The sequence below is a fragment of the Ptychodera flava genome, chromosome 1 (assembly GCF_041260155.1).
Source record: "Ptychodera flava strain L36383 chromosome 1, AS_Pfla_20210202, whole genome shotgun sequence".
In the NCBI taxonomy this organism is placed as follows: Eukaryota; Metazoa; Hemichordata; class Enteropneusta; family Ptychoderidae; genus Ptychodera; species Ptychodera flava.
Window position 1 is genome coordinate 42,483,760 of NC_091928.1, and position 20,626 is coordinate 42,504,385.

At 38.3% G+C, this 20,626-nt stretch overlaps 1 protein-coding gene across 1 annotated transcript; it reads right to left on the reverse strand.

The window, feature by feature from the left end:
* Positions 1-8,838: 8,838 nt before the first annotated feature.
* LOC139137999 (phospholipase A1-like) lies at positions 8,839-19,754 on the reverse strand. Its single transcript, XM_070706221.1, has 3 exons — positions 19,706-19,754; positions 14,678-16,048; positions 8,839-9,549 (listed from the first exon to the last, which is right to left on the reverse strand). The coding sequence occupies exons 2-3, from the start codon at positions 15,884-15,886 to the stop codon at positions 9,532-9,534; spliced, it is 1,227 nt and encodes a 408-aa protein (XP_070562322.1). The 5' UTR covers positions 15,887-16,048; positions 19,706-19,754; the 3' UTR covers positions 8,839-9,531.
* Between the last annotated feature and the right edge of the window lie 872 nt (positions 19,755-20,626).

Genomic DNA, 20,626 nt, shown 5'->3' on the forward strand with positions numbered 1-20,626 from the left:
CTTTACCACTGGTTATTGAGTCAGCTGTCAACACTCAACTGAGCCAAAAGAAGACTAGCCGTCGACTTCACATCAATTGTAGCTGTCTTTGTAGCATAAGACCGATAGGGAAATTAAGCCAAAATTTCATGCAATTGGTGGGTCCGAAAGAAAGAGTCAAGAGAATACAAAATAGTACAGGACAAAGTTATTACGACTACAAAGTTTTTGTTTTGCGAGACAACAATCTGATTAAAATCAGATGAAGAGTACGGCGACGTCTACATACGCGTACGCGGTATTCTCTTGGAGAGGCGACAGCAAGAAAATACCGCGTACGCGTAAGTAGACGTCGCCGTACTCTACATCTGATCTGATTTTAATCAGATTGACGATACAATAGCCGACCGATCGTCCGATCTCGACGATTTCGGCTAAAACGCCTAGCTTCTAAGAAAAAGCACATGCGAAAGTGAGGCATCAGGTAACATCAAATGTACACCCTTTGAGTTGAAAGTGACGGGAGGCACATCTCTAGGGTTATATTAGATTGCTTTGGCACTAAGAGTGGGTGGTCCACTGACAAACTAAGCCTGTGCACAACCGAACATTACTATAATTAGGTGCAGCCACGAACTTGAATCCTTAAAAAACATATATTCCATTAATGGATGGGAAGAAGTTAATAAAGATGATAAATTATGAATTTCTCTCACTTTTCTTTCTCAAGACGAAACTGCATATTTGATAAAGTTAAAAGTCACATTGGACATCGCCTTTCTTTGATGCAGTATTCTGCGCACATGAAGTGAAAAAAATTACTTCTAAGGCTCATTTATAGGTTTTTCCGTCCAAAATTATCGTCATGTGATGGACAGACATGAAATAGAAGGCATTTACACTGCCAGTCAACGGCAATAAAGTGAATGATACCTTCTTTGGCGTCGGGTGTTATTTCCTATTGAACTCAGCTTCCCTCCCTACTAACCCTGATGGCCGGTTTTCATGTTGTAAAAACAACTTTCCATTCACCAGCCATTTTTCAGCCAGCTTCATGCCGAGAGAGAACCAATATTTTGAGGATGACTTTTTTTGAGCAGACTCAACAGTAGCCAATGCCATTTTCAACTCAGCATATCATATCACTAGTTTTCCCCATACCCTAAATTCATCTTCCCAAGCATTCACGCTGGACACTCCCTTAATGTAATCCTTTATAACATAGTGGTATAATTGATGGAAGGCGGCCAGCGCATTCACACAGAAAATCTTTCATACCAAGTAATCTCGTCAATTACAACGTAGTCTAAATATTTCAACCCCTTTTGCAATGATAGATACACTGACACCCACTTCGTTTGCTATTTGCTGCTTTCTGCCACCTGAAGCTGGACTCACCTAAAATCTGCACGCTGTCTCAAAACCGCTGTAGGTCGATCAGAATAGCAGTGTTGTCACGCATCGGTCGAAAAAACCCGTCCGACTACGCTTACTTCGGTCAAACATCAAGCCTTTTATCACTCCCGTATGCAAAAGCCATGTGTCATCTAAATGATGACGTCATATCAATCCTGAGTTCTATTGGCTTAAAGTGAAAGGAGGCTTGTCCTTAGGACTACATTACTTTAGACGGAATGGAAAAGTACTGAGACATTAACCTTGAAACTAGGAGTGGGCGGCCCACTTAACTGAACTAAGCAAGCAGGCAGTCGAAAATTAATAACCGCAACGCTATCGACACATTTTTACTGGTTTACTTCAAAGATTAACGTAGTGGAGGGTTTATTGATATGCAAATATGCATAATTTACAGAATCGGTAAACTAGAAAAATATTGGAATCTGAATGTGTCTCCTTGAGGCACATTTTACTTTGATTTGTACAAATTATGAATATCTGCACCTCCCGAGCACAGATAGATAGTGGATCCTTTTACATGACAATATGTCAATATGACAATATGAGTCCACAAACACTATGTTTGTCTTTTGTTGAGGAGTGACACTTCATGAAGGCCGAAGCAAAGACTAGCGGTTCAGCCATGCGGGTACATTGAATGTAAACACTACATTTTAATACTATCAAAGGATTTATTATTTCACCACTGGTCACAGGGTTCCTAACCAATGCGCAACCTAGCCTGGAGAGTACTGTATGACGATTTCACATTTATTCTAGCTATCTTTGTAGCGTTAAACCGGTGTGGGGAAATCCAGTCAAAAATTGATGAGAATGCTTCCAAAAATAAATATAAAAAATAAGAGAACATAGGGCCTAACACATGGTAAAAGTAATTTCCCTTTGAAAGTTGTTGTATTGCGACACAATTGTCGACCAAGTGTCAGACCTCAACGACTTTGGCCCAAAATATAGCTTTCTGGTAAAGGTATTTGAAAAAGAAAAGCATAGGTATTACCTAGCCATTCAGGCAATGCTTTTCTTTTTCATACACCTTTATCAATCGCCACAGAGCTGAGCCATCTTATCAATCAGGCGACAAGCCGCTTTCATAAATATGTATAGTTCGCCGGATTTTCTCTATAAAAGTGAAGGTCGGATGTGTTGTCGTTTATTGTATCTACACAGGACAACTTTCCCATTGCGACACCTTATGTCACGTGTTGGCTTTACTCTACTGAGACAGCTAGAATGGATGAGATGTTGCCACCAAATCCACTCTGGGCCGAGTCTAGCAGTGGTTGCATACCCGGCGACAAGTTGTGAAAAGATAAATTCTGTGATAGTATGATTACAATACAACTACTTGAGTTACAGACAAACTACCCACATGGCGTAATATCTTGTCTTTCACTGGGCCTTCATGAAATTCCACGCCTAAAATATAAAATATCTAGAACATAAACGTAGCTGTTTGTGGACTCTGTAATTCCTTTGATTGCAATGCAAAGGAATCGGCAATTTGTGTCTGCTCATGAGGTACAGATATTCACTCCAGTTGGTTCTGTCTAGCCATTCATAGTAGAGTGTCCCTACTGTCAATGGTCTAGCTTATCTCAAAACAATGTCATACCAGTTGTACGAATCAATGTAGAATGAGCCTCAAAGAGACATTCAGACTGCCAAATTTTTATCATACTTTCAAAGTCTACCATTTCTTAGCATCATTTTGAGTTTGTGGATTAATTAAAGTTTTAACTGTTTGGTTTTTACGAAAACCGAAATTCATTTTTCTCCTGTGAGTTAGGACAGAAGTGGCGGCCATATTGGGTGTGAAGTATCGATACACACACTGTCAGGCAATTTGTTTCTCTGATACCCAATTTTGCACTGTTATCCCTAATGATTTGTTCTTGATATAAACCTTCCGACAACAGGTTGAGACTGCCCACTTAACCTAACATAGCGAGCGCACAGCCGAACATCAATGGCCTCCACGCCAAGAGACCTGGTCAGATTTAGACCAGGGGTCATTGAAATGCAAATATGCAAAATCTCCCGGTGTCAGTCTTAGCTTCTCCCCTTTCCCATAGACCCTACAGAAAATCCTAAGGTCTACGCCCATAGCTTAAAATTCAAATATACAAAATGTAAGCAGTAGCAGTACCTTCTTATCTTCAAACCCTTCAATAAGGTCTTCGATTAGCTTGATCATAAGCTATAGCCGATAGTCTATGGTCTCGGGCAGAGCAAAAACAGTGTTTACAACCATTGCAGTTAAAAACACATCCAAGCTCAAAGTAAATGCAACTCTGGTATTCCTGAAACTGTCCGCAGTTTTTGCTAACTTAACATTTGTCAGGAATCACACTTCATGGAAAATATTTTTGTTCACTGTATTCTGCATTCGATATTGCCTGACCCTTGCCTCGTCTGGGCGGTTATTTGTCTCAGAAGATCAAAATAGTCTTGATAAAGTGCGATTCAAAGATATAGCGCTAAACCAGGGACACGGAAAATAACAAACCATGTGCTAGTTACCAAATAATTTGTCTCGATTATTTTGAGCGCTTTTTAGCTGATTAGAGTATTTAAGGATAAGTCTCGTATGCACCATCGCGACAATAACATTTCATTTCAACCTGAAGAAAGCAGCCAGTGACAAAATGGTTGTAAGCTGTCCAATCTCAAGGCATTTTATTGCTCATAGTGACCTGTTTTGTGGTATTTTTGTGACGACCAAACCAGTTTATTTACGTACTTAAGTGGATAGTAAGCCAGTCCATTTTCTGTCAACTGTTCATGTACCAGTCGGAGGGCAATGCCGCGCCTGTGACTGTGTATCAGTATTGGATGAGATTTTGGAACTATGTATATGCTCCTGTTTTTTGTCTCCAAGTATAAAGTTGGGGGTGCAAGGGCTTCACACAAATTACTTTCAAAACAATATACTGCTGCACACATTTTTATTTTATGTTTTTCAGAGTACCTTGTTCTATAGCAAGGAACACGATTGGAACTAGTTTGGGATAATTGGATGGTGTAGTAATGCCGATTTAATCTACAAATGTAATCTCATCTGCTTTTTCTGCTTTTCTTTTTACATTACACACTTGTTTTTATGAGTAATTTGTAATATTGCAACATTCAGCTATACAGAACCTAACACTTTTGAGAAATTTGAAAAATATGAAAATCCAATTATCCTAAATTAGTTCCACTCGTGCGAAGGACAGATAAAAACAGAATGAGCTTTATTATGTGTGACTTGTAATCGAGAAAACGAAACAGGAAAGTTAACAGGGTTTTTATATACAGTGCTTTGAAAAAACAATATACTGCAGGCATTTCTGTTTTAAATTCTATAGAGTAACTGTTACTGACAAAGGAATGCTTTGGGACGACATAGCAACCTCAGACAATGACAAAAGACAGCGACATCATAATCCGTGGCACAATTCGGCCAACCAATAAACCAATTTGCATTTTCAAAAAAGAAAATCGAAATGGAGCTAATTTTCAATTTTCAAATGGTTTTATCATCTTGATTATTAACTTTTAGGCCTATTTCTAAATTTAAAATATTTGGGCTGAGATTGAAAAATAGGAAACAGGTGTATACTGGTGTGAGGATGGCACTTTACGGCCATTCAAATTTCCCTCTTACAAACTCTATTTCCCACAGTTCGTATTTCCCTTTTTTTTCAATTTCCAATACACCAAATGTCCGATTTTCCAATTTCGTTTGGGGCGTGGCTCAGTATATTTTCATACTATGGCGGAAATATCTGTATCGAATTGGAATTAAGGTTCAACATTTATCTCAGTGTGACCAAATGTACTGGGGCGGGGCTTGGTTACGATAATTGGCATAAGATACTTTTAAAAATTAGCGGGAATGAGGGACTGGTCAGTTTCTTCGGCCTTGGAGGCTGGTGGATTCATGGGGGTCACCCTGTTTTTCACTTTGGTGATGGTGTCACCTATTTTGAAATGCCCAATTAAGTTTCGACACGGGCTCATACTTGCCTAAAATGCATCAAATGCATCGTGCTAGCCATGAATTTCATCATTCAGTTTCATTTTTCGGCGCGCCCTTCGGGCGCGTAACTTTACTAATATGAGGTTATTACGAAAATACCGCAAAGGATGCACGAGGACATTGGCGCAGCGTATCGCTCGACGCGAAGCGGAGGGCGATGCATCGTTTGCGGTATTTTCGTGATAACCTTATTATTATACATCTTACATTCTTCACCGGGACATCAAATTGTCTAGCTGTGGAAACGCAGCTATCTGTTGGCGGGTAGGGTGCGTGGCTATGCAGGTCATCAAAAGGTCAACCCCGCCTTTTGATGACCCGCATAGCGGCCACGCTACCCCGCCAACAATAGCTGCGTTTCCACAGCTACAAATTGTCAGAGTAGTGACCGTTTTAGTGCAATGTCAACATTTTTTCTTCCGATTTATAGTGCAAATGTAGAACGCTATCTCAGACGGCTTCTGCAAACTCTGGAGTGTGTGTACTACACACGTACGTACAGAGCGCGCGAGGCTGAACAAACTGACCAGTCCCTAACATCGTCTCACATACTGGAAGACAAGATAAAAAACTGTTCTTTGGTTGGTAGAGTGCGCGTGCACTTCAGGCAATGAATTTAAGTTGGTGCGTTCAGCGCAAGAAATTCAAGAAATGGTTGATAAAGGAAGAAGTCACCGCGAAATAGGTGTTCATCTCCAAAATGTTTTGCCCAGGGCAAGTGGTATCTCTGAACGAACTGTTAGACGATGATGTCTCAAACATGATATCAAACGCCTTCAAGGTCAAGATTTGGATCGGGTTGTAACGGGTGCAATTTATAAAGTGAGCCGGCATACGGATTAAAACTATGATGGGGTACTTTATAGATCATTATGAGGAGAACGTCATTGCGTACAAAGATTGACAGCTGAATAAATTGATCAGATAAAATTAAATGTGGATGCCGCACTCTGATTGGGCTGATGGCTGTCACAATTTTACACAATGTTCCAGTTTGCGACATTGACGGGAAGCGCGCAAAACTTCAGCAGGTCAGGTCAAACTGATTATATCGGACTTTCCTTTCCGGCGGCCGCAACACTATTGTTCTTTGTATGTTCGTTACTCGATCCATTGAACGAGTTACCCGCGCAAATAACTGTCACAATATTGATGCATTCCTAGGCCAAGATCAGTTGCCACGCCCAAAATAAATAGAAGAATAAGATATTTGGTGAATTGAAAATTGGAAAAACGGAAATACGTATTGTGGGAAATAGCGTTTGTTACAGGAAAATTTAAATGGCCGCAAAGTGCCATCCTCGCGGCAGTATACACCTGTTTCCTATATATCAATCTCAGACCAAAGATTTTAAATTTAAAAATAGGCCTAAAAGTTAATAATCAAGCTGGTGAAACCATTTGAAAAATAGGCCTAAAAGTTAATAATCAAGATGGTGAAACCATTTGAAAATTGAAAATTAGCTCCATTTCGATTTTTTTTGAAGGTGCAAATTGGTTTATGGATGGCCGAAATGTGCCACGGATTCATCATCAATTACGACAGTATTATGTTCTATGACAACGACTTTGTTATACTTATGTACATACCACAAATTACTTTCACTCTTTCCTCGGGATGTATTAGTCGTGAAAAGGTTATTTTGATGTTTTGCACATTGCCTCAGAACACTGTCCTTCGAGCTCTGTAGAATCATGGGTCGTCATAGGCACTACAACTCAGATAGGGTAAAGTTATGGCATCCTCGTCAATTTTCTGTCATAAAGAAAACTAATGACGATGCGGTTGTGTTTCAGCATTCTGGTCGCAAGAAGCACCGCACATTCAAGCATGGCTTTGATAAAAATTTTAGAAATAGCTTGCTTTTGTGTTTCTTTGCTCCACTGTCAACGAGTTAAATGGCTGTTTTAAATTGTTCATGTTGACATTATTGCCAAACGTTCGCTAATTTTTGGCAAAAGAACATGCGAATATTTGAAGACATGTTATTATTACTGCTTACCATATCCCTTCGGCGAATAGCTAACGAGAGGATGTCAGGATACAGAAACAAATAGTGGGTCGAAGTCATCAAAACACAGTATATTTCTTACTCAGTCTTTCTTATCCATATTCTTATACCTGCTGTGCTGGTGTTATGCGGAAGAAATCAAATGGAGAATATAACGGAGGAATTTCACTCATCTGGTAGAGTTATTTCGCTTGCCTAAGACTGACAGGTACCTAGTACATAGAATCGTGCTGACGTCCGAGTAGATCGACACTAACACTGGAAATTTATGGCGTAAACTGAAAATGTGAGAATTTAATGAAATGAGCCAGCTCGAGCATTTACATTTTAACTATGCTAGCTACTGTCTTGTTTTGCGTGGTCGTCAGGTCGTCAGGAGAATTCTTCCATTGTCGATTTCCCCTCCTCGTCCCCGAATCCGCTTTATGATTATTCTCTCCTTTCCAACGATATCATAGCACTTGTGTTCGTAAAGACACCCCCTATATACAATCTTACAGTGACTATTTGTATACAATTGAAATGTAAATCGTCAAAGCATCCTCTGTACATCTGTACATATCAAATGGCAAGAAATGATTAGTTATTGGCTGCTTCCTTTTTGCTCATTTGCATAAATAACTTATTTTAGAAAAAATATACATTGAGAACAACTGCGCACTATTTGATGATTGTGATTTGCTACAAATGTTTATAGCACAAAGATGTACCAGCTGTAAAGCTATTAAGCGGGTACATGAAAGATAATGGCTAATTTGCATATTTAATGAACTTTCCTAATTTTGGAGATATATCTGAATTGACTTGATCAAATTGACAAAAGTTGGTATGTTTATTTAAGATACTATTTAACATTATTGAAGATAGTATTAAACATTATTGGAAGTCATTAAGTACTTTTACTGCAGCCTATTCCTAATTTGCATATTTAATGAACTTTCCTAATTAGGGATATATATATATATATATAATATATATATATATATATATATATATATATATATATATATATATATATATATATATATATGAATTGACTGGCCCAAAATTGACGAAACTAGATACATATCTTGGAGAGACTGTGATACAACATTCTTGAAAAGTCATTAAGCATTTTTACTTCAGCATGTGCATATTTAATGAACTTTCCTAATTAGGGATATATATCTGAATTGACATAATCAAAGTTGACAACACTTGCTAGTTCCATACATAGAACACAGAACACAGAATAAGCCTCTCTCTCTCTCTCTCTCTCTCTCTCTCTCTCTCTCTCTCTCTCTCTCTCTCTAGAATAAGCCACCTCCTCTCTCTCTCTCCTCTCTCTCTCTCTCTCTCTCTCTCTCTCTCTCTATATATATATATATATATATAATTTGCTATGTACATTGAAGGTACTTCGATACTGTGCTGTTCTGAATGTATGTACGGTCGAGTGCTTACCCGCAAACATGAGTTGGATACACATTCAACATGCAAAATCCATAACAAGGATCTAAATGACAAGTTTGATCCATACATCGCCGGTCAAAACTGATATTCCCGAACAGAGAAGCAATTTTACGGACAAAATACACAAAATGGATAAAAAAATCTAATTCTGAAATACATAACCCAGAATGATTTTGATTATAACGAAAATTCATCATAATGAAACTCAAATATTTAATGAGTGAATTCTGAACACAACTTTTCAACAGCCGTGCTGTCCGCAAGAAGGTTAAATATTAACTAACTGTAAAATAGTACTATCTCAAGTGCTATAGGTGTTATATATCTAACCTTTTCTACATTCATGGATTTCGTTATCAATTCAATCTGTATTATAAAAAAATAAGAATAACACAACTCCTTGTATCAAAATTTCATGTCATTTGTCACCAGGATAATATTCTGTTAACATATTCTGAAACCATCGAAAACTGTATCAACGTGCACCCCATTGCTTTCTTCCTTTTAAAATTTAAAATATATTTCCAGAAATATCTGTAAACAAGACTCAGTACATTACTTTACTCAAATTTGTAAAAATGTTATCTCATCTTCTGTGCAAAGGTTTGTAATGACTGCCAAGGAGATAAATCGCTGTGTAAAAGCACTTTAGTGTACAAAGGGTGCCTTATAGTAAACACAAAAACCCAAAAATTTCGGCCCCACAATGGTTCTCGGTGGTTTCTGTATCTTCAAAGCCTACTGAATCAGGATCTGCATGATGCCACCCTGGCACCCTTGGGCATTTTAATATATTCAAGATGGCCGCCAAGATGGCCGCCAAAACATGTAAGTGGTAATATCTCAGCTCTATGAAATGTTATCAAAGTGATTTTGGTGTCATTTGCCAGGTAAACAGGGCCAAGGAATTCATTTCTTTCATTGCCCAACATGTGCAACTCTTAATTTGCATAAAAATCCAAGATGGCTGCCAAAATCACCTCCAAAACAGGTAAAATGCCATATCTCAGCTCCATGAGAAGCTGTTGGAGTCATTGTGGTCTCCTTTGCCAGGTAAATGGGGTTGAGGAACTCATATCTTTCATTGCCTTATATGTAAAACCCTTAATTTGCATAAAAAAGCCAATATGGCTGCCAAAACGACATCCAAAAAACAGGTAAAATATCATATCTCAGCTCAATGAGAAGCTGTTGGAGTCATTTTGGTCTCCTTTGCCAGGTATATTGGGTCAAGCAATTCATATCTTTCATTGGCTGATATGTACAACCCTTAATTTGCATAAAATTTGCATAAAAATCCAAATACCTGCTTCAGTGTGTAAGGAGTCATATCTCAATACACTATGCCACTGATTTTGGTGTCTTTTGGCATGTTTTACGGGTCAAAAACTGGTATCTTTTGTTTTATTTGCTATAACCGTCCAGCGGAGCGACAGCTAACCTGTCCTGCAGAGAGACATTAATCTTTCCGGTAGGGATCCAGCAAACCTAATTTGAATAGCAATGCCACGCTATCCTGGAAAGATGGTCCTGGAGAGCTCCTGGACCACTGCAGGACCTTTTCTGGAGAGCTCCCGAAAATCTTGTCGGGAAGGCTAAAATTTTCATAAGGGATATCTTAGCTGAAATTGCATCCTAGAGACTAATAGAGTAAGGGTTCAAGGCTGAAGGATAAGTTTCTTTCGTTATATTAAATGTGAAATATTTCATTGAAAGCCAAAATGACCACCCAATATCAACTATGGCCACACAAATGGATGCCACAAAAACATTGAGTCGTATCTTAAGGTTCCAAGACAAGAAATTTGACCTTTTTAATCTAGCAATTCTCTAACGGTTAATAAGCTCAGAACCCCTGTAAAGTATACATTTTCTGAAAGCCTAGATATATGGGAACATTTTGGTAACCACAGTGTCTCCATTGTTTACATAACTATCACGTGACACGGTAATTTGCATAACCTTTCAAAAAACGGTTTTCCCTATGTTTTGTCTCAATACTTCAAAATATCTGACTCAAACTTGCTGGAATGCAAGCTGTCACAACGCTCTTCAAAAGTGTGTCTCAGATTTTTTATATCTTGCTTAGTTTTTTTGGAGCACAATTTTAAAGAAATCAACTACGCTTAAATTCACTGCTCTGGAAGTTTTTCTGGCATAAAAACTGTTGTAGAAGGTTTAAAAAAATTCTGAGACACACTTTTGAAGACCCTTAAGACAGCTTGCACTCACACAAATTTCAGCCACATATCTCAAAGCATTGAAACAAAACATAGGGAAAACCGATTTTTGAAAGGTTATGCAAATTACCTGTCACGTGATAGTTATGTAAACAATGGTGACACTATGGTAACCAAACTGTTTCCCTATATCTGGGCTTTCCGAAAATATACAATTTACGGGGGTTCTGAGCTTCTTAAACACTAGAGAATTGTTGGTTTAAAATGGTCAATTTCTTGTCTTGGAACCTTAATCCACCAAGCATTCTTGAGATCTATTTTGTTGTGTTTGGTCAGGTTGTATAGGCCGCAGGGTTTTCATTGCTTGTTTTCTGAGCTGGAAAAATCTTACCTCTAATGGAAGGAATTTATCCCACATTGCCGCTATAATGATTTTGCAAAACATTACACCGTATCTTAATTTATCCAGCATCTTTGACACAAACTTGTGTGTGTTTTAGTCTGTTTGAGAGGTCATGGAATTCACATTTCCTTCCACATAAATTGTCAAACCATCCATTTAAATTAAATGATAATGAACTGTATCTTTCCATACAACATCAATGGTCATTTTATCATTTGCCAATCAACCACAATAAATGAGCTTCAATTATTTGAGGCGAATTTGCTGAGAATGCATTTGCACTTGCATAAAAGTGACTTGTTTGGTCGTCCTTGAGCCAACCTGAGTCATCTGTCTTGTTTATCTTTGCACCAACTTAGTCACTCAGATGACCGCAAGTGGGTGTAGCAGAGGCCTTCTATGAATATCTTTATCATTGCAGGTATGGTTTTCTGATATGACAATGAAAATACTTGTCGTTTGCCACTTTGGACAACCAGTTTTAATGTCATCCGTCAGACGTTGTAACCGTCATGCTGCAAACAAGTCTCTAGTTTCTGCCATAGTTCCATTCATAGGCAGCAGAAATACCAACTTCTTGCGTTTGACACAATTCAGAGCACTTTGAGTAGTTTAATTGCATTACAAACACCAATATTAGTAACGTATGAGTTGCATCTTTTGATACATTTGAAGGGTCAATTGCATATAAACTGTACAATCCAACATATATCGAAAGTGAAGTCAAATCATCATCGCTGCGCTAAAAAGAGTCGCAAAACAGGCATGTAGCCTTAACTTATATTATCATTGATCATCTTTGAGATTGATTCTTAATCTTTGGCCGCATTTTAGGTATCGAGGAACACACTTTTCCAATTACATGAACTGTTTACGTACCATTTATCATTTGGTGGCACGTTTTATAATACATATCTGTAACAATGTACCAAAATACTCATTTATAAGTATTCGACCAGAACTGTAAGATTCGGTAAGATTCTGGCACAACATCATCTTCATCGCTTTTGTTATTAGCAGGGCCATTTATATTGGCAGTTGCTTGCTATACTATACTGCCAGAAAATACGAAATCCGTTTGACACCTTGGATCTTTGTTCACTATACCGTTCCTTATTTATATATATAAATATAAGTGAAGTTAAGTAAGCCTTTATTGAAGTCGTATTCCAATTGGGATCTTGATCATAAAGTACAATAAAGGTTTTACAAAATCAAAAACAAACGGGTATTAAAAAAGAGATATATATGTATAAATCTGAATATCTATGCGTATATTACATGTTCATCAATATTTTACTTATTTCATTTTTTCTTGTCTAAGTTATATATGCGTGTGTGCCAGTTGTTATGCTCGTTATTTTTAGAAGCTGTTTAGTGTATTGCGGCTCAAATGGCTAGCATGTAGCCCACTGCACCATAACAAGACAAAACATGGGCACCTAGCAGTTGTAGCTCTTTGTCTGCAAACATTTTTGGTTGTTGGTATGTTTCTTTTCATAGTCCAATAAAAGCTTGTACAAGTCATGGAAACAGTACAGGTTAGTCTGCAATGTACGTTTGGTTTCAGTCCGAGACACAAGGAAAAATGCACATGCTCATCAGTATAGAACTTTTATGTCAGGTAGTGGATTAGAACTAGTGAAAAAGATTGCTTTTGGAGGAGCAAGGTGAATATATGTTTAATTATAAAAACAACAACAATCCAATTAAATATTGGGTATACGTAATTGTACTGCAATTAAACTGTTCAAAGTGCTTTGGATGGGTGTCAAGCGCAAACATTGGTATTCTTGATGCCCCTACGGATGACTGTATTGCAGAAACTATAAAATTGTTTGCAGCATGACGGTTGCGAAGATAAGGGTAGAACTTCAGAGGGACAACACGAAAGTATCTTTACTGTCAAAAAAGAATAATATAATTCATGTAAATGGATGGTTTGACAATTTATATGAGTGGAAATGTGAAATCCATGACCTCTCAGACGGACCCAAACACATACAACCTTGTGTCAAAGATGCTGGATAAATTAAGATAAGGTGTGATGTTTTAGGAAACCATTATAGCTACAATGCGGGATAAAATCCTTCCATTAGAAGTAAGATTTTTCCAGTTCAGAAAACAAGCAATGAAAACCCTGCGACCAATACAACCTGACCAAACACAACAAAATAGGTCTCAAGAATGCTTGGTGGATTAAGATACGACTCATTATTTTTGTGGCATCCATTTGCGTGGCCATAGTTGATATTAGGTGGTCATTTTGGCTTTCAATGAAATATTTCACATTTAATATAACAAAAGAAACTTATCCTTCAGCCCTGAACCCTTACTGTATTAGTCTCTAGGATGCAATTTCAGCTGAGATATACCTTGATATATGTTGTGGAAACAAGCTTAGCAGCCATCTTGGATTGTAAGCATCAATTTCAGATTTTCATGGTTGATTTTATAGCAAATAAAACAAAAGATACCAGTTTTTGACCCGTAAAACATGCCAAAAGACACCAAAATCAGTGGCATAGTGTATTGAGATATGACTCCTTACACACTGAAGCAGGTATTTGGATTTTTATGCAAATTTTATGCAAATTAAGGGTTGTACATATCAGCCAATGAAAGATATGAATTGCTTGACCCAATATACCTGGCAAAGGAGACCAAAATGACTCCAACAGCTTCTCATTGAGCTGAGATATGATATTTTACCTGTTTTTTGGATGTCGTTTTGGCAGCCATCTTGGCTTTTTTATGCAAATTAAGGGTTTTACATATAAGGCAATGAAAGATATGAGTTCCTTAACCCCATTTACCTGGCAAAGGAGACCACAATGACTCCAACAGCTTCTCATGGAGCTGAGATATGGCATTTTACCTGTTTTGGAGGTGATTTTGGCAGCCATCTTGGATTTTTATGCAAATTAAGAGTTGCACATGTTGAGCAATGAAAGAAATGAATTCCTTGGCCCTGTTTACCTGGCAAATGACACCAAAATCACTTTGATAACATTTCATAGAGCTGAGATATTACCACTTACATGTTTTGGCGGCCATCTTGGCGGCCATCTTGAATATATTAAAATGCCCAAGGGTGCCAGGGTGGCATCATGCAGATCCTGATTCAGTAGGCTTTGAAGATACAGAAACCACCGAGAACCATTGTGGGGCCGAAATTTTTGGGTTCGACCAAAAATCAGGGTTTGGGCACCAGACTATCAGGTGTTATGGCGATATAGTAAAGTCCACGAGAGCTCTCTTTACAGTGGTATCCCATCTCTGCAGGCTCGCCTAATTTGGTTTTCGTTACTGGGTTTTCGTAGTCTGGGGTTCCATCGAGAATTCGACTGGTAGTTAAGACGCCTGGATTCTTTATACTGAAACTGTAGTAGTCTAGAACACGGGCATGATCAATTCCAAGTTGATCGTAACCATAATTCGGGTAGAAATCTACGGTACCGAGTGGTATCAGCGTGCCGAGGTGATTAACTGGAATAAATTTCGCCCCGATCCCATCATAGAAGCCATTGGTATGGATAACGTCCACAAAATCTGCGTCGGACTTTCTCAACATCTTGTCTCTTGCCCCATCAGGCTCTTCAAAATCAGGACCAGCAGGATCGAGACCTGTAATCCTAGAAAAGGCACCACTAGAACGTCCTGCTTTGCCAAGCAAGTGAGCGCCTAGGCTATGGCCGACACCTTGAATCTTTATTTCTGGTTTCTCTTCCTTGATTTTCCTAGCTACATTTCCCAACCATTCACCGACGGACTGTGTAGTGGCAGCCGCCGTGTGGTATACAGACAACCACTTCATGAAATCTGTATCAGCAAACCACTCCTGCAATTTGGTTTCTGGAATTAGTGATTCAAGAAAGCTCAGTTTGTCGTTTATGGCTGAAAACCATGCCTCTGATCGGATTTTCTTGATTCCTCTTTCAAGGAATGTAAGCGGGTTCTCTGGACCTGTTAGCGGAAATTTTGATAGGAGGTTTGAAATTCCGGTTTCAATAGCGTCCAGCTCGTTAGTGATCTTTTCAAAATCATCACCTGATATGTGTTCAGCAAGTCTTCTTTTGAAAGAGCTGTTTTTGTCCTTTATTGCAGTAAGGTCAACAGCCGCCCCTTGTCTCCAATCAAGACGCACGACAGTCTGAGTAGGGTCTTCTTTTACCATGGAGTCTCGCATGTCTTTCATCCAACCAGATTCTATGTTACAGCTGTAACCATGCACCAGGAAGGTTAATTTTCTTGTGTTGAGGAATCCGTGCTGGTCTAGTTGTTTCACCATGGCAGAAGTGTCAGGACTGTAAGTAATCTTTCCTGAACTTTTGTTGCCTGTCTTCGCTTTCAAATGCGGTTGTACTTGAGAGATTGGCATTGCCTTAGCTCCTTTGAAATCAGACATGTTTGTTGCCATTCTTGGGAATGTTGAATTATTTAATTGTAAAGTCTGTCGGCAAATCTCTCCAGTAAGAGAAAATGAACATTGACAATTGTATGACTTTGTGCAACAACTAGTTCAATCGGTCTTCGAAAAATTTTCCTTGCTTTCGTGCCCACTTCGGTTCTGCAGATTGAACTGAAAAGAATGAAAGTATTTAATGCGAAAAAAGAAATAGGTAAATACATCCCACAACGTAACGCAAAATGCTAAAACCCGTCAATAAGCACTTGAAGGAAACTATATAATTAATGTATTTCCATAATATAATGATATTCAACTCTGCCAGATAAACTCGAGAACTATCACCAGGCTAGGAAGGCCACAATTGGCATGTACGGGGTTAACTTTCACCGTTTTCCTCGACACAACTCATTTGAAAGTGCGATGAAATGCACCAGGATTTGTATATTCAGTGCGCTTGTTATTTTCTTTGACATCAGGGGGGAACAAGTCAAATGCTTACAGGGTAATTTAACGGCGAAAATTAGTTTCCTTTAGCCTGTCTGCTGCAGAAAATTTGTTGTTTACGCTAACTATATCCACAACACCGCTAATAAGATTAACAATTTATAAATTAAATTTGCAATAAAGTAAGTAAGTAAATTTGCCAAGATTTTGGCGCAAACTAAAATGGTATCTCCACCATCAAGTAAAGAAATTTCCACCTAATTCATGTCCTGCCTAGGTCACTCAATTATTTGTTATAGCGCTTGCCTGTTTGCACGACTAATTTAAAATAGATTCCGATTTCCGAGATCAACTCTCTTGTATTAAGCAAAGCAGAAATAATGAAGACACTCGGTATGCTGTCTACTGATCTTACTTGGGATCTATTATCAATTACTTAAAAAGATGTATCTGACGATTAATACTCTTTCCCAATTTTCAGAAATACTTGAACAGTAATCAAGGATATGTGTCAAAATTAAGCCTTGATCAAAGAACTAAGTCCAGGACCTAATTTTGGACACACAATATGAGTGTAGAAGTTTGGCAACGCGCCCAGAGTCTCCATTCATTGCCCTAACCCTGTATTACACAAAGTTGAGTTACAGCCTATTGATTTCAATGGTACGGTGTAAACAGCATGCACCATGGAAACAAGTCCCTATATTGGAGATATATAGCTTAGGCTAATATGTGATAAGACTTTATGGGACCTGAGCTGAATATTTCGTTTAATGAGCAAGAGTACTTCTATCTGGAAATGTTACTGTTTCGTCGACAGAATCAATGTTTAATTGTTACAGTGATTGTGTGATTGCAATGTGAATTTAATATATCAATATATTAAATATTATAAAGGGCTCAGCCTTGGTGTCGAGCCAGTGGTTAAAATTTGAAATTTTATTTTCGCCTAAAGATGCACAGTCGATACTTACTTGGTCAATTATAGTATTGATTCGAAATAGAAATTTAAAATAGAAATAATTGTTACTTGCTATATACATAGTAGTACCACTCTGTATTGCGCAAACTATAAAAGTTGAATTTACTAGATTGTATACTGAATATATGATGCCCACAGTTCACACACATTTTTTGGAGGGCAACTATAGATTTCCGGTTTAATTTGTCAAAAAGGTGGACATAAATGGCAATTTTTGGACCATGATAAAAACCAACCATGTTCAATATATAAGGGACGTACTTTGCCGTCATCGTTGCCATAGCAACTCTACTGCTCAACGTCCAATTTCGCAAGATCAGGGTAGCAATTATTTTTTCCCATATTTATCTATTGAGCTGCCGATGAAGTGAATTTTCTAGTCATTCAACGTGAAGACTTCCTGACCAATGGAAACCGGTCAAGCTGTAGCCCAATTGACAACAGTGACACTCAAAAGTTTACCTGTTTCAAACTCAGAGGCTGTATGCAAATTTGGATTGTCACCATGGCAACGACCAGTTCAGACATTGAAACTTGTTTTGCGAAGATTCAACTGCACTGTCGCCGTTGTGTTTTAATCACAAAGTTACAGTCTGGCATTTTTGTATCCTAGCAATGTTGTGCATTTGTAGCTCGATCGCCCCGGGCGGACATCGCACGTTAGGTGGTAACTGATGTTTCACTTCTCAGGCTTTGGTAGTCCTTATGGGCTCCCATTTTATGGATTTTGGTAGCCCAAAGGAAAAGTTGGTAGTCTTTTTTACCCCACGAGCTCTGCAAGTTGATAACCTTTATTTCTAAAAACTGGCAATTTGTATTTTTTTACTGGCGCTTGCGCGACTATAAATAAAATAAAATAAAGCAGAGCGTTAGACGCGATATCATAAGTTACTTGCAGTACAAAATGATAATATATGTTACCTCAGTTCTATGCATCTTGCAATCCTCAGACAGACTAACATTTCTTTTAACCTTTTTTCTCATTTATATGGTTTGGGCAATATCATATAATAGGCTCTTACTTAGGTGTGTAGAATTTCGATAAATGATATTAGTTTGGTTGTGACATTTTGAGATCAACTCAGAATTTTTTTCAACTTAGATCAAGCATTTGATTATAATAATGATTCATTCAACTCTTCTTGTTTGATTTTGAGGTGAAATCCAACAATATGAGAGCTGTTAGAAAAAAGTGTTTAAAAAGCTGACTCAGCCAAAGTGATAAAGCAAGGTTTTTCATATCTTACTCTTTCGTCTTTTTGTTTGCTCTCTGTCAATTTTTAAAACTTGCCCAAGATATATCGTGGTCTCTAAAGGCCCAATAGCTGTATACTTTATCATTATTTTTGTGATTTTACTTCCAAATTAAAACAAGTTCGTGGGAATTTACTCATTGAGGGGTGTTTATACAAGTGTGATAAACTGTCCACTGGGACTGCATGTGCAATTTTGAGCAAGATATATAATAAACGTTTGCTTTTAACGTAAAATTGCGCCCACATGCAAATAAAGCAAAAGCATTGTACGTCGTGTATATGTGCATTGGAATCTTCACAGAAACAAGAGAGTAGTCCAATATAATGCATAATGCTGAATGTTTTCAACTAGGACACCATATGCTTTGTTTTCTTTGTAATATTACCAGTGTTTAAAAATGGCGGGAAATCAAAATAACGGTTAAAACTTAAATTTACTTGTCCAATTTTTCAGTGGTAAAAGACTATATCTTTTAAATTTGTGGAATTTAAAGAACACCAGACAAAATAGAGAGCCTTTTTCAGGTCAACAAATTTCAAGAGTTACAGCTACAGGGGCTTTACAGGTTTTAATCTCCGGCTTTTTGAACGTTCACGTGGGGTGGTTGAAACTTGGAACATATAGTTCACGTGTTTGTTGCACATAACTACAGCACTGAACAAAAGCGCCACGTAGTGTGTATTAACATCGAAGACTTTCCCAATAGATTCCCTATCGCGGCAAGTGGCGCACTAATGGAGAAAAAACTACTTGTACTAGAGAAATTAACGCAAATCACTGTTTAGACGACTCGGACGTGCTATGATATTACCATGGACGAAAACGACTATTGTAATGACATACTTGAAATTGCTCAAATACATTTGTCTACAATTTGTAAACGCACTCTCGCTCATCAAATTTGAGATATCAGATAGAGCGCATATTGAGAACACCGTACCGCATACTGTACACTGCAATTGATTTACTGTATGTTAGCCCTACTTTAAGAGGTGCAAGTCTCGACCAAGCTGGCCGTCACTGATAATTGCTTAAATTTCATACACAACCTAGAAAGTCCCAGCCGGATAAACGGTGTTAATTTCCTTCGTCCTTTGCCTCGTGCCTGATTAGTGAGAATCATCGACAGAAGAACGTATACCTACCTGACAACTCGCTGATGGATACAAAGTGATGCCTGTCTCTAAAACAACTTACGGTTATGTGCCTGCCTGACAACTCGAGAATCAAGGATAGTATATCATTCGGCTACCATGGAATGTGCCACTTTTGCACAGGGACGGCCGCTCAAAGATGAGGATGGAGAATACAGTTTCGTGCAGCTCGGAATCGAGCGTTGCATATTTCCAATGGGTTTTGATCTGTAGATCACTCAATCAGTAAGCAATTTTATTTTGACAAGTACCAACGTTAAATAGAAAAGCCAGTAAATGTGTCTGAATGAGTCTTTGAATGCATGTCTGTCGGCCAGGCAGTCGTCCCGAGTCAATGCCCTTCGGCATACGCCAGGTGGCATTGTTCACCCTTATTTTGGTGAGGCAGTCCCTGTGAGAAAATGCCAAAATCCACCGGAGAACCACCTAATCCTCTTGCTGCACCGGCTTTTAGAAACACATTCTTGGTTTAAATTATTATACATTGTAAACGATATATAACGTCCCAACTTAAGTAGAGTATAAAAAGTATCAAGCGAGTAAATCATCAATCTTCTGTCTTACACCATAGTTACCATGCTTACAACGAGAAAACAGGTAAACGCCAGGGAACACCCAACCCCAATTCGAATTCGTGTGTACCCCGGACAGTCAGAACTACAAGGCACAAACTCTAAAATTTTCCGTAAAATCAGGGATCAAAAGTCTATCGGGGTCAAACTCACATTTTCTAAGAAATGAAGGGCCAAATCGTACTTGAGGCAAACATGGTATCCCTTGTCAAAAGTCTACCTCAGGCGAAAGGATAGGGGCTCGAAATTGCGATACACATGTTGATGCCCTTCCTATGACGGAGCCAGCAACGGGGTTAAACAGTGTTAAGACAGATATTGGTTCAATTACAACGCAAAG

What these genes read in the sequence shown, in the direction of transcription:
- LOC139137999 (XM_070706221.1), bottom strand. Translation starts at nt 15,886, where the DNA reads ATGGCAACAAACATGTCTGATTTCAAAGGAGCTAAGGCAATGCCAATC.